At 42.0% G+C, this 13,472-nt stretch overlaps 1 protein-coding gene across 7 annotated transcripts in view; it reads right to left on the bottom strand.

The window, feature by feature from the left end:
- Positions 1-3,544: 3,544 nt before the first annotated feature.
- The window catches only part of MEI1 (meiotic double-stranded break formation protein 1), a 212,461-nt gene continuing 202,533 nt past the window's right edge, over positions 3,545-13,472 (bottom strand). For 5 of the 7 annotated variants that reach the window (XM_085892092.1, XM_085892093.1, XM_085892095.1 and 2 more), the window contains 5 exons: positions 12,569-12,650; positions 5,632-5,738; positions 5,379-5,513; positions 4,224-4,330; positions 3,545-4,065 (listed from right to left, as the gene is read on the bottom strand). In XM_085892092.1, coding sequence (XP_085748218.1) covers positions 3,930-4,065; positions 4,224-4,330; positions 5,379-5,513; positions 5,632-5,738; positions 12,569-12,650 — 567 coding nt within the window. In that variant the 3' untranslated portion in view covers positions 3,545-3,929. Of the gene's footprint in view, positions 4,066-4,223; positions 4,331-5,378; positions 5,514-5,631; positions 5,739-12,568; positions 12,651-13,472 lie in introns of those variants that run through there. The other 2 variants (XM_085892094.1, XM_085892099.1) reach the window with 2 other exon arrangements.

Below are 13,472 nucleotides of genomic sequence, written 5' to 3'. Positions count from 1 at the left end.
TTCATCAATGATCTCTGACTCTCTGGAAAATCCTCTATATCTCTTTGCTGATGACTCCACCCTCTGCCGTACCATCTGTTCGCTCACTGCAGATTGCAGCTTCTTCGCTCACTGCAGATCTGGATAAAATCACAAACTGGTCCAACACGTGGAACATGTCTTTCAATCCAGCCAAATCTCACACTCTCACTATGTCTCTTCGAAAGGACGGTTTAGAAAACCCCCCCCTTCCACTTTCTCAACAATCCTCTGGAAGAAGTCTTTTCTTTCAAGCTTCTGGGTCTCACTATCTGCCATGACCTTTCCTGGGAAAGTCACATTTCCAACCTCGCCTCCAAAGCCAGTCGCCAACTGGGAATCCTCCGTCGTGCAAAGTCCTTCCTCAGCCCTCTTGAGCTTTTGACCACTTACAAAGCTTTTGTCCGTAGCCTGATGGAGTACTGCTCTCCCCTCTGGGCTGGTGCTCCTGCCTCCCACCTTTCTCGGCTTCACGCTGTCGAAACCAGGGCATTTAGGATCATCGGCATCTCCCGCAATGAAGCTGAGTCTTTGGGCCTCTCACTCAATCACCGCAGGTTGGTCAGTGGTCTTTCTGTCTTCTACCATCACCTCTCCAGCCTTGCCCCCCTGTTCTCTCTGCGATTTGTCCCCACCACATTTCCGCAGCGCGCTCAATGTCCGCCAACAACCCCCTTCTGGTAAAACTACCAAAATCACGAATCACTACTCACCTTCACTCTTTCATTCCTCTTTTTTCCCACCTTTGGAATAAACTCCCTCACTCTATTCCTCCCCATTCTTCCCTCCAGGCTTTCAAAACAGCTGTTCACCACCACCTCTTATCATCCCCCATCCAAATCCTCGATCTTTTCTACCCCCGATAATCCACCCAAGCCCACTTCCTTCAATTCCCCTGCTTTCCTTCCTGAAAGTCCCTGTAATATCCATCTTCTCTTCCCCATGTTCCCCGTCCCATCCCTCTCCCTTCCACAGATCTCCTAATGTGTCTGTTCCCCACTGTTTTGTTCCTCCCACTCCCACCCCTCTTGTCTCATGCCCCCTTGCTGTGCATTGTGTGTTCGCTCTCATACGAGCCTCGACAAGGTATACAAAAAAAAAAAACCTTCCCTCGTATGTCGTGTTCCAGAGGAAGACACTGACCAAAGACTAGTTTCCAGCTGGCATCATTGTTTGTGTGCAGCAGAAGGGGTGGATAAGATGAGGGACTTGTAGTGGTGACTATCTTTTTACATGCATCATTTTCAATATGAACATCTGATGCAAACAGAATTGATCCACCAAGCTTGTTCCTTACGTGCTGACACGATGCTAGCAAATGCTGGATAGCAGGGCATGGTTTAAAACCAGGAACAACCAATCAACCCTGAGTACTTTTCTGTACGAGGGCAGGAAATGGATTTCAGAGGAAGAAGAATAATTTGATGAGAGCGAGGAGCCATGGGACAGTGAAGCTTTAAGAAGTACCAGTGCTGCTCGGTTCTTTTGGCTTCCTTTGGTTCTCTTCATTCTTCCTGTGTTGCACCTCAATGGCTGCAATGTGCACACGCGATCCACAGAGAGTCTGACAACACGCCATGTTCCATTACGGGGTCAATTGGAAGGCCTCTTTTTATTGCGCATGCGTGAGGACTTTGCATTCTACCAGTGAGTTTCTCGTCATAGAATAGACATAAACATACATTGACACTGCAGGGTTACATAACTTTTACCATTAGGTTCTTGTACTTATAATCTCAACACACTTCCTGGTTCTCTTTGTTTTCCCTTGTTTCTATCAGTGGTTCCTAACTTGCTTCCCATGGATTAGTCACGTCAACCAGACAAACTTTCCAACTCTGCAAGCCTTTGTATTCGATCCAGGTTTCGAGGAACATTCGCTGCATGTTGGTAGAACCACCACAGACAAACTTTCCTATGTCCCAGACGTGGTTATTTTCATCAGTTGAAAATCAACATTTCGTGACGTGTTTACCGCCGGGATTTTCGACCCGGATTCTGAGGAGCATTGGCCACATGTATCCTGGTTGAACTTTCACTATTACTTCCGTCGCTATGTTGGCTGGGAGACTGCCGGCGTTCATCAGGAGGATGAGAAAGGTCAACCTTCTGATGATCTGCAGCTGGATCGTCAAGGTGTGGGAGGAGATGCCATCGGATATCAAGCGAGCATTTCTGAAATGCTGCATCTCCAACGTGAACAACATTATCTGGGAGGAGGAGGAGGAGGAGGCTGAAAATGACGGTAACAGTGACGAGGACTTGCTCTACCCTGATTCGGACACGGAGTTACGTGCCATCTTCGACGAGGAAAGCATTGACAAGGATTTCCTTGGGTTTAGCTGAAAAGCTTCATCAAACCCAAATGGCCCTTTTCAGGGCCACAAATCCACAATAAATATGTACGATAACCGGTATGAATCCCTTTTATAGGAACAAAAAAAATCCTCTTTATAATATTAAAAAATAAGAGAAAAATCAAAACTTCTTGGTAACCTCTCCTCTCTCTTCAACTTCTTGAAAATGAGAATAAGACTTAAGCGGACATGTGATTGTTAAGCGGCTTGTTGATACCTCCATCACTTTGTTCCATACAAAGTTAATGTACAAATGTATTGAGATCTAGATTAGACAATAAAATGATCGATATATTCATTTCTTTTGAGGGTGAAAAACGGGTGCGGTTTATACACTGGAAAATATGGAAATTAGCTAATTATCTCACCACTTGCATGGAAATTGAAAAAAAGGGTTACATTAGTTTTTGTGTATCAACATCATGAATCGCCATGCTGAGTTTAAAAACAATCTGTTGAGCTGCCTCAGAGGAGTAGGGAAAAAACATGAAAAATGTTAACGGACCCACTGACTGCCAGAAGGATGGACTGACTGGACATCATCATGGCTTTAACAGCTCTTCTTTTGTTGTAGACGAGCTATTGACATCTGCGTGATGTTCGACTGTTTCCTCAACCAAATTACTTATTGTTGACAGTTACAAAATTCAAAACTTTTTGCAGAGTTCCCACTCCCTGACATTCGTTTGCATGTAATGCTAATTTATGTAAGGCTATGGTATTAAATTATCCTCCAACCTGAAGTATGTAACCATAGCATTGGGAAATGGAAGCTTACTTTGTGGACTGATTCAGAGGAAAAACTAGAGGGGGGGCACTCGGTAGAGTGCAAAACCTCTGCCGCCAATACTGCTAGGTCACTCAAGTGAACCTGATATCCTATTCATTCAATTTGATGTCAACAGTGCTCACAGAGTTATAGTTTGCAACTTTCCCTTTTACTTTTAACTTTTACAATCCTCAATTCATTCGTCATAACTAGATTCCTTGAGACAAATTGATTTTACATGGGTATATCCACCTGAAGTTCCAAAATCAGCCGCAATTATAATTTTGGCATGTTTTTTTTGTTGGAAATCACTTATAACATGTAGAAATGCAAAAAAAATCGAAATTTTGTTGAAAAAAATTTGCAAAAATTTTTTTCTCCAACAATTTTTTTTGGGGGGGCAGGGGGTTGGAAATCACTTAAAACATGTAGAAATGCAAAAAAAAGAAATCGAAATTGTTGAAAAAAGTTGCAAAATTTTTTTTTCTCTAACAATTTTTTTTTTGGGGGCGGGGGTTGGAAATCACTTAAAACATGTAGAAATGCAAATAAAAAAAATTCAAATATTTTTTCAAATTAGCCACCATAGTGGCCAGATTGGATTTTGGACCAAGTCCAAAATCTAATGGCATGATCCTTGGACCCGACCTAACCCTCCCCCCCCCCCACCAAGTTTCGTCGAAATCCGTCGAGGAGTTTTTCCGTAATACTGTTCACAAACAAATAAACAAACAAAGGGGTGAAAACAGTAACCTCCATCCATCTTCGAAGATGGCGGAGGTTAATCAAGCCCAAGTATTAAAGTGAAAGAAAATGCTCAGTGACATACCAATGAGGATTTGCAACACGCCTGTAGATGTCATGTCACCCATTCTGTACCCCGCTAAATGTGAAGATGACATCACAATTCCTCTGTCATGTCTGCTGTGTTAGGGAACTTCCTTGGCATGCCTTCCTCGATTATTCCATGGGTCAAAGGCAATATTTCTAATATCCTTGACCCTCAGCTTATAGAAAAGGTGGTATAACTCACTGATTTTACTCTGAAATTGTAGTTAGCAAGATGTGGAAAAGGATACAAGAGGATAGGGTGGGGGCTTGGTGCATTTTCTGAAGACAATTGATTTGTCAATGCAAGGCAGGCCTGCTGAAGGCCAGGACTCTCTCTGACTCGGCCATTCAAGAGCTGCAAAAACGACAAAACAAATTCCTCTGAAGCTGGAAATGTCACAGTGAAACAAAATACACAAGGAACGTTCCTGAACTGAAAGACTACTTCATGGGTAATTCCATGCAAACACAATGCCTGCAAGTCATCTCCATCAGTCCTATTTGCTTCTTAATGCATCATCGAGTTGCTCTTCTTGTGTTCTCTGGAAATGTTATTTGCTTAATCGCTTTGATATAAGTTAAGGTTTGTCTTACTTGATGTTTATTTCCAAAAGAGCTGCTCACACATGCTGTCTTTTCTGGTATACAAGTTCATCTGGCATTGTCCATTCCCAAAAGTAATGTACACGTCTTTTCTCTGTTGATTTGTTTATTTTGGTGTTATTTCTGTTTTGTCTCTGGCTGTTTGTTGTCCGATTTGCACTGTTATTTAATTCGATTGAGGCAGAACGAAGCAAGATTGAGGCCGTTTTATTCCTGATGTGAGAAACCCTGCAACCCATGCCTACAGAAAACGCCGACTGCATTTTGCATCCAATCACGTAACTTTGGTTTAAAAAAAAAGAAATTCTCCATGGGTATGTGCTTATGTTGAAAGTTTTTTGTCAATCAGAAAACGAATGTAAAGGTGAAAAAGTGAGGTCTTCAGCTGATGTTCCACAACATGGTCAAAGATGGTTGTGGACACCTATTACTAGTTTCTATATTTTTATGTATTTCTAAATTTTAGATGCAACCAAGGTGCTCTTAAGTGGTACTGTTTTCAATTTTGCAGACTTTATTTTATTTGGTCCTCAATGTTTTCCTTTGCCCCATGTGAGAAGTAAGGATGGGGTTGGAGGACAATCTCCTCCTTTTGATTTTTATGCCTTTTTGGGGTGCTGTTACGAACTTGCTTTGAAATCCCATTGATTTAATAGAAATAAGCTTTTGATATTCACATTGAAAAGTTGTTAAGTGTTGGCTTTTTCCCAATCACCCCGTTTATTTTATTCTTATGAAATGTTTGCTCGGTCTGCAATTAATAGTAATGAGGGGTGTATCATCGTAGTGTCATAGTTTACCTGCTTAAGAAAAACGAGAGCAGCATGCTGTACAATATCATCCAGCTTTGTAAAAGGTCCCTTGGTGATCAGCTCGATGAGCTTCTGAGCCGAACTGTCACTGACAAGCTTCTGGTCACCAGCATGCTTTAACATCTAAACGTAGACAATATGCAGCAGCATATCACATACCTACTCATGATTCCCTCTGATTAGATTGTAGCTATACATAAAACTATAAACTGTTCTCCCATGTCACTTCTTGATCCTTTACCGTGGCTGTGATGAGCAGTGATGTGGGGCAGAGGGATTCATCATCATCTTCTGGAGAGAGGGTCAGAAGCAGGATCTGGTTCCAGGGCTGGGCAAGGAGATGGTTGGCTGGCCAGATCAAAATATTTCTTTTTAACAACTCTACTTTTCAAGATTCCTTTGATCAACTAAACTATCTCTCATAGTCCCAGTGAGGTTTAATCAAACTTTTAAGCATAAAAGGTGAGGTGTATGACGCTGTGCAAATTAACTAGGCCAATTATGAGGTTTAGGGTACTTAAGGTGACCCCAATTAGTGCAGAAATGAATGATGTGCTCAGAAGTTTAATGACCTATCATGTTGCATGCTGTTGCAAACAAAGGCTGCAACTTAACAGAAATTTTGGGACCTAAGGTACTTCAGAAGGCCACCGATTCAGAAGCTTTAGGAAAAGCTGTTTAACTTTTAACCAAAGGCCACCACTGAAGAAAGTTTTAATGTTTTGATTAAAGAAGTGACTTGGTAATAAATGTCTCAAAATATATTTTTACAAAAATTTCAACATTACAACTGAATGTCAAATTAATCCACAAGTGTCATGCCAGTGGTGTAATTACATTTTAAAAGTAAGCTAAACCTTAATATATGGCCAAAATGTGCAAGTGGTGCTTGTGGATGAGTTAAAGTGATGGCAAAGATTATCATTTTTTGACGTGGATGGCAATAATTATAATTTTAAATGCCATTAAGCCAACCTAAATGGAATTATGACATCAAAGTTATTCTATTACCAACTATGAGAAGGGCACTCGGTAGAGAGCATACCTCCGCAAGGCTGATTAGTTTACGTTTTGTATCCCACTGAAGGCTGGATCTGGATTTGGACCCGAGCTAAAATTTAATGAGCTTGTTCTTATCACAAAACCAACTCACGCACCAAGTTTCGTCTGAATCCGTCCATAACTTCTTTTTGAGATATCCTGCTTTATGTCGTTTTAGCCCTTTCACTCAATGGTGAAGAAACACTTTAAAAAATTCTCGCATCCGGATTCGGATCTTCACCAAAGTCGAATCAATTCTTCCTTATTACATTCCTGACCTTTCCCACCAAGTTTCGTCTGAATCCGTCCACAATTTTTGAGATATCCTGCTGTATGTTGTTTTAGCCCCATCACTCAATAGTGAAGAATCACTTGAAAAATTCTAGGATCCTAATCCGGATTTGGATCTTCACCAAAATCTAATAATTTCGCCCTTGTAACATACCCAAGCTCTCCACAAAATTTCATCCAAATCCTTCCACAACTTTTTGAGATATTTTGTTCACAAACAAACAAATGAAATTGCTCGTTGAGCAAGGAATTGCCGGAATAACTGTCATATCTCCATGAACTCTGAAAAAACAAAAACCTGGAAATCAATTTGGTTCTTATAAGTCGATAGTGCTACTGTTTTATGAGTTATAGCACTTAGTTTGGTCATGATCATAACTTGGAAGTAAATCGGACTTGAAATGGCATTTTTATTGCAATTTGAAATTTTTGACCCGACCCCCCTGACATTCGACCCCCGACCGCTAAGAAGGGTGTTGGTGTGACACCCCAATGCGACATATGGTTGGATGCCGAATTGGAAGATGCACATTTTGGATTTTGTTTGAAGTCGATATGACCATTTTAGCACACGTTATTGCGAAAATAAGAATTTCGGTTTTTCAGTGACCTTGACCTTTGACCAAGATTCACCCAAAACGACAAGTGTCTAAGTTGGACCATGGCCGACGTCTGTACCCAGTTTGGTCATGATCGCTGAAACAGTGTGGCTGCAACAGGGTAAACAAACAAACAAACAGACAGACTGACACACAACTGACCAACATAAATGCCGAAATCCGAAGGATTCCGGCAATTAACAAACGGGTAAAAAAACCTACATCCACCTTTGGTGGCGGAGATAAAAATGTGTAAACACCAGAGTTAGCCTACACATTGGCAGTTTGAAATGAGGTCTCTAACACTGGATTACCCCAGTAATAAAATCGACAAAGAGGGTCAATCCTAAGTCAAAACAATCACAAGTAAACAAAAAAAAGTTGCAAGTTGAGGTCAGGATTCAGCAGACAACACCATAGTGTAGAACATGGAATTACATAAGAGTGGGGAAACTTAATTACCTCTGCCACTGAAGGTGGACGGAGGTTATGTTATTCACCAGTCCTGTTTGTTTGTCTCTGAGCAGGATATCTCAAAAAGTTACGAACGGATACAGATGAAACTTGGTGAATAGGCTGGGTATGTTCCAAGGATGAATTCCTTCGATTTTGGTGAAGATCCGGATACAATAATTTTTAAGTGATTCTTCACCAATGAGAGATGGGGCCAAAAAGGATATATATATATATATATATATATATATATATATATATATATATATATATATATATATATATATATATATATATATATATATATAATATAGCATGACATCTCAAAAAGTTATGGTTGATGACAAAACTAGGTGAATGAGTTGGTGAGGTGACAAAAACAAGCCAATTAGATTTTGGCTCAGGTCCAGATGCAGATTCAGCCGCTCAGTGGGAAACAAAACAAACTAGAGGGGGAGCACTCGGTAGAGTGCAAAACCTCCGCCGCCAATACTGCAAGGTCAATCAAGTGAACCTGATATCCTATTCATTCAATCTGACGTCAACAGTGCTCACAGAGTTATAGTTTGCAACTTTCGCTTTTACTTTTAACTTTTACATACTCAATTCATTCGTCATAACTAGATTCCTTGAGACAGAAATTGATTTTACGTGGGTATATCCACCTGAAGTTCCAAAATCAGCCGCAATTATAATTTTGGCATGTTTTTTGTTGGAAATCACTTATAACATGTAGAAATGCAAAAACAACAATTCAAATTTTTTTTCAAAATGGCCGCCGTAGCGGCCATATTGGACTTTGGACCAAGTCCAAAATCTAATGGCATGATTCTTGGACCATACCTAACCCCCCCACCAAGTTTCGTCGAAATCCATCGAGGAGTTTTTCCGTAATACTGTTCACAAACAAACAGACAGGGGTGAAAACAGTAACCCCTGTCAATCTTTGATGGCGGAGGTTAACTCGCCTCGCAGCGGTATGTGCTCCAGCAAGTGCCGTTCTCGTTCGTCTCACCCTGAAGTGGATGCCAGACTACCTCAATGCATGTGCATGCGTGCGTGTGTCCGCATCTATATATAATATTCACTTTAAAAATTGTTTTCTCTGCAACCGCTTGTCTCATCGACACAAGACTTTAAACATAGGAGGGACTCCCCATGCAGAATATGGTATTGCTAACTCTGATGTCATTGGTCACATGGTATGGCAGCCATATTAGATTAAATGAATACATTTGGACATTGTCTCCAAAACTGCTCAACAAAGAAAATTGAAACTTGGCATATGTCATCAACTCCCCATGGGGTATAATCGGGTGATGACGTCATCGGTGAAACCATATTCCAACCATAGTTGTTCTTAAGTATCTTAGTTCCATAATTACCATTTTTAAGTTGTAGAAAGGTGATGTGTATTTTTTTTAAATCAACAGTTCAACATGGAATTGAAGCTTGTGCTCAAGGAGATTTTGATTGAAATTAATTTTTCTTTACCCAATTTTGGAGACGTCCCTGGGCCAGTGGCCTTACCTGGTACACCAAATTATGGTCATTCCTGACTCCCATGGCACCCTTCTACATCACATAACCTCAAACCTTTTGTACTCAAAAGTTTGATCAAACGCCACTGGGCTCTCGGGCTAGGTGATTGTATTATTCATATACATAATTTACTTTGCCAATGAAAATACAAAGTACTGGCATGATATCGCTTTACTATTACATATGCAACATAACAGTTCAAAATTCACATTGAACTACAAGACAAACCTGAACCACACTCTTTACAGTGTTGTTTCTGCTGAAGCAGTTTCTTTGCAAGGGTTATATTGGGTTGTTTGCCATTGCCTTCCCAGCATTTTTGTCTGTGCTGTATCCTCTTAAATGCTGAACATCAAGCAACATGTATAATTTTTTTTTTTTTTAAAGGCCTTCGTATGACTCGGCCAGGGTTTGAACCACTGCTGTCCCAGACTCAATGTGGACACTCCAACAAAATGCCATATAATTACGCCACATAATTAGGCCATCTAACTGAGCGACAAAGGTTAAAAAAAAACCTTGAACGATAAAGAACTAAAATAAAGCCTTAAATTATAAACATTGAACAATAATGGTTAAAAAACAAAACCTGCACTCAGATTTAAGCTTTCCCTTACATCTCCAGAATGAATTATATTGTTGCGGTTTTCGCGCCCGCCGGCGTGCGACGGCCACGTAACTCGAATCGCGGCACGTCGCCCACCGGACGGACAATCCAGTCGTGACCCTCTCGGACTAACGCCGGGAACCAGTCACGGGTGGACCTTTCGGTCTCACCGCGATCGAGCCAATCAGCCCCCGCGTGGGATAGGGTTGCTCGCCAAATTCGAACTACCTAAGTACCCACGCGGAGGGTAGACCGGGCGATCGCACCTCGCCGCAGGTCGACTTCGGACACGGGCCACTTAAGCGACCCGTTCCGTACTATCAGAATAACCGAGCGGTGTTATCGTCGACCTCGACGGTTCGATTAATTATCGGGCGTACTCAGCCCACTACCAACCCTTTACGTGAAGCAAGATGGGGATTCAATGGGGGAAAAGACGAAGCGAAGCGGGAGAACAGTTCAACAATAAAGCACATTTATTCGCGGCACACGGGAAGCACACAAATACAATTCCACCAAATGCACACAAAAAAAAGAAAACACAATTCCATTTACACAAAAAGCAAACATAAAAGTGAAAACACAGTGCAGAGCTAATACCGACTACCGAGCACACGGCAACACTTATACAATTCTACTTCACAGACGGCGCCGACAACACATACCCAAAACCAAGGAAAAGAAATCCCCCAAGAATGGGGCAGGCCTGAGGCCGAGACCGGGTCGGGCCTACCCGTCTGGTGATGAGACGCGGAGTGGCGATGGCCCCGCAACCCGCGGGCCTCGTGGACAGTGCCTGGTAGGGGTGGGAACGGGGCCCCCTTGGTCGCACTATCTCAGCGCGGGGGGAAACAGGAGGGGGTTGCTGATGCTCGGGGTATAGAGGATCTTTATTATCCCTGGTGTGCGTCTCCACCCCGGCCAGGTCGCGCTGCCGGCCTCCCTCGGGCGTGCAGCTCCTGGCACCGACGCGAGCACCCCCTCGTCCGGCTCTCTTCAGCTTCTCCAGCCACTGCAGGCTTCGGGCTCCAGTCTTCCACACTCGTCCCCTCCGTTCCGACTCCTTCTCGTTCTCGACTCCTTCTCGTTCTCGTTCTCGTTTGCGACTCTCTTCTGACTGACGAACACCGTCCTTTTATCCCCCCGTAACTTCGCCTTTGACCCCCTCCCTTTGACCTTTCACCTCGCTCCCCATTGGCCCGAGAAAAAGTGGGCGTGAAGGCTTTTTGATCCACAAATTTGCATATATCGATCGTTCTGGAGGCGGGGCCAAATCGCCCCTCGCTCACCGATTGGACGGCAAAAAGTGGGCGTGTGTCGTTTTTGATCCGTTTTTGAAGCACAAAATCCGTGATTTTGTACACGCTGTTCGACGCGCGTTCTGCATGAGTCCAACACCGGTACCCACAGCGGGGCAAGAACGGTGGCGATGCTACGGTTGTGAGGTGTGCGTGAAGGTCGTGGCGGTTGTGGTGAAGCGGTGGTTGTGGTCGGTGGTTGATGTTGTGGTTGTGATCATGGCGGTTGGTCCAAAATAAAGATAGTAAAAGAAAAACGGCTATCCTGAAGAGTCGCAGCTCGCATAAATGACATGTATTCCCACTAGACAACGGGTTTGGGCCTAACTACACATGCACTTACCGAGATACCTCACCTAAGGGACCTGAATGGTGGTTTGCGAATTTGGTAACCACAACAATATTAATGTAAAACTAAGCACAAGCCTTCAATGAAGCGAAATCCTAAATTATTTGCTATCTCAAGTGTGAAAATCTGTAAAAGCACAACTTTTACATTACAAAGTCTGCAATCTTCCTCTTAATTTGCAATTGAGCACTGGCTTTGACACCAATACAAATATTTATTACAGACTCTAGGCATCAAAAAGCTACAATTAATCGAACAAACACTTTCAAATGCAGCACCTCACTGCCATTAGAGCATTTAAGTTGCATCAGATGTGGCAATAAATGTGAATTATTGCTCCCAGATTGCCAGCTTGATGACAGAAAACGCCATTTGCATTTTTGGCACCCCATTCTTACCCCGTTTAGAATTACGTGTGGGCATGGGCAACTTGCTAATAACCTTCAAAGCAGAGTCCAAGTTATTCCTGACGAGTTCATCTTACAAGACCAATGAAGTGGGAAACCAAATTAAATGCTATCTATCTCAGGAATGCAAGGGACTGACAGAATAACCGAGGGTACTGAATTTTCATTTAAAATTGTACTATGAATTACAACTTTTTTGTTATGAATTACAGTGAAATACAGAAAGCTAAATAAACAAGCTATACCTTTTTGTCCTATTTTACTGGGTATTACTCCAATGAAGTGCGGATGCTCTAATAATTACGCCACTGAGTCCGGTTATCTCTAACAAACAGCTTAACATAGTGAAATGAATCTTGGTGTCGCTAATGATGGTGTTAGGTTTGATTACATAGGTGAAATCTCATTTATTACTGAGTGTGACTAACCAATTAATGCAACTTTTTTCAGTTTTTAAAGTTTATAGTATGACTGCTGGTAAATGGGAATAAAAGAGCACTCCTCACAAAAAAGGGTTGCCCCTTTCATGCAGTACCTGTGGGCCGACACATGAAAGCAAAGACTTCAAGGCAACTCTGGTTATCAACTCACCAGCCATGGAACTCCGGGCACTTGCAAAGTCCAGCAACGCTGAGTAGCATGTGGCTGCAGCCAAGCCCAGAATCCCTCTCCGCTATAAGGCAAACAATGCATGAACAGCCAATTGACATTACATCCAGCAAACTTAACCAAGAGCTTTTTGAAAAAGCACAGGCATCACAACTCAGGTTTTTGGCAATCAAATGAATGTAAGGAAGCTTTGCAATACTTTGTGCAGTGGTTACAAACGACATTCACAAACATAAAAAGTTTTTTTTTTCATCAGAAAATGGAAATCAAATGTCATATAAAGTTGTACTTATTTATTTGGTGGATAAAAACTTGTGGTGGAACTAAAGACAAGGTATAGCACAGCAGACAAGGAAAACAACTTAGATGCATGAAAGGAACAGACATCATGATAAAAAAAGATAGCTTCGTGAACAGGGTTGAATAAGAGGTGTTGGTCAGTGAACACCTTCAAGGTGTGTTGGCAAGTGCATGGCGGTAGTTTATAACCCCTGAAGTAGGATATAGAAAGGGACAACAATGATAGGTAGACAGGCTGGACATTGCTAAATGTGTTCCACCTGAAGAAGCTGCAGCAGTGTCGAGAGAGACAGATGGGTGAGTCTGGACAGCATATGAAAAAGGTTTGTTGTCTTTCTCACAACCTGCCTATGGTGGGCCAATAGTTGGTCATGTACATTCATTCCATGGTTGCCAAATCTAAGTAGAAAGCATCTCAAAATGCAAAACCAGTCCGTGTCCACTTTGTACTCAAAACTAAACTTGACGAAAACAGCAGCTAAGAAAAAAAATTTGGAAATTTTATTAATAAGAGTTCTTCATATTCTCTTAATAAAGGTTTGTTGAAAATTTTATGAGAAAAGCTCAAAGGGTAAAAAATTATCAC

This window comes from Eptatretus burgeri, chromosome 8, assembly GCF_056783735.1.
Source record: "Eptatretus burgeri isolate ZD-2024b chromosome 8, Ebu_testis_v1, whole genome shotgun sequence".
NCBI classification, from domain to species: domain Eukaryota; kingdom Metazoa; phylum Chordata; class Myxini; order Myxiniformes; family Myxinidae; genus Eptatretus; species Eptatretus burgeri.
This window is presented reverse-complemented; position numbering and strand designations above follow the sequence as displayed.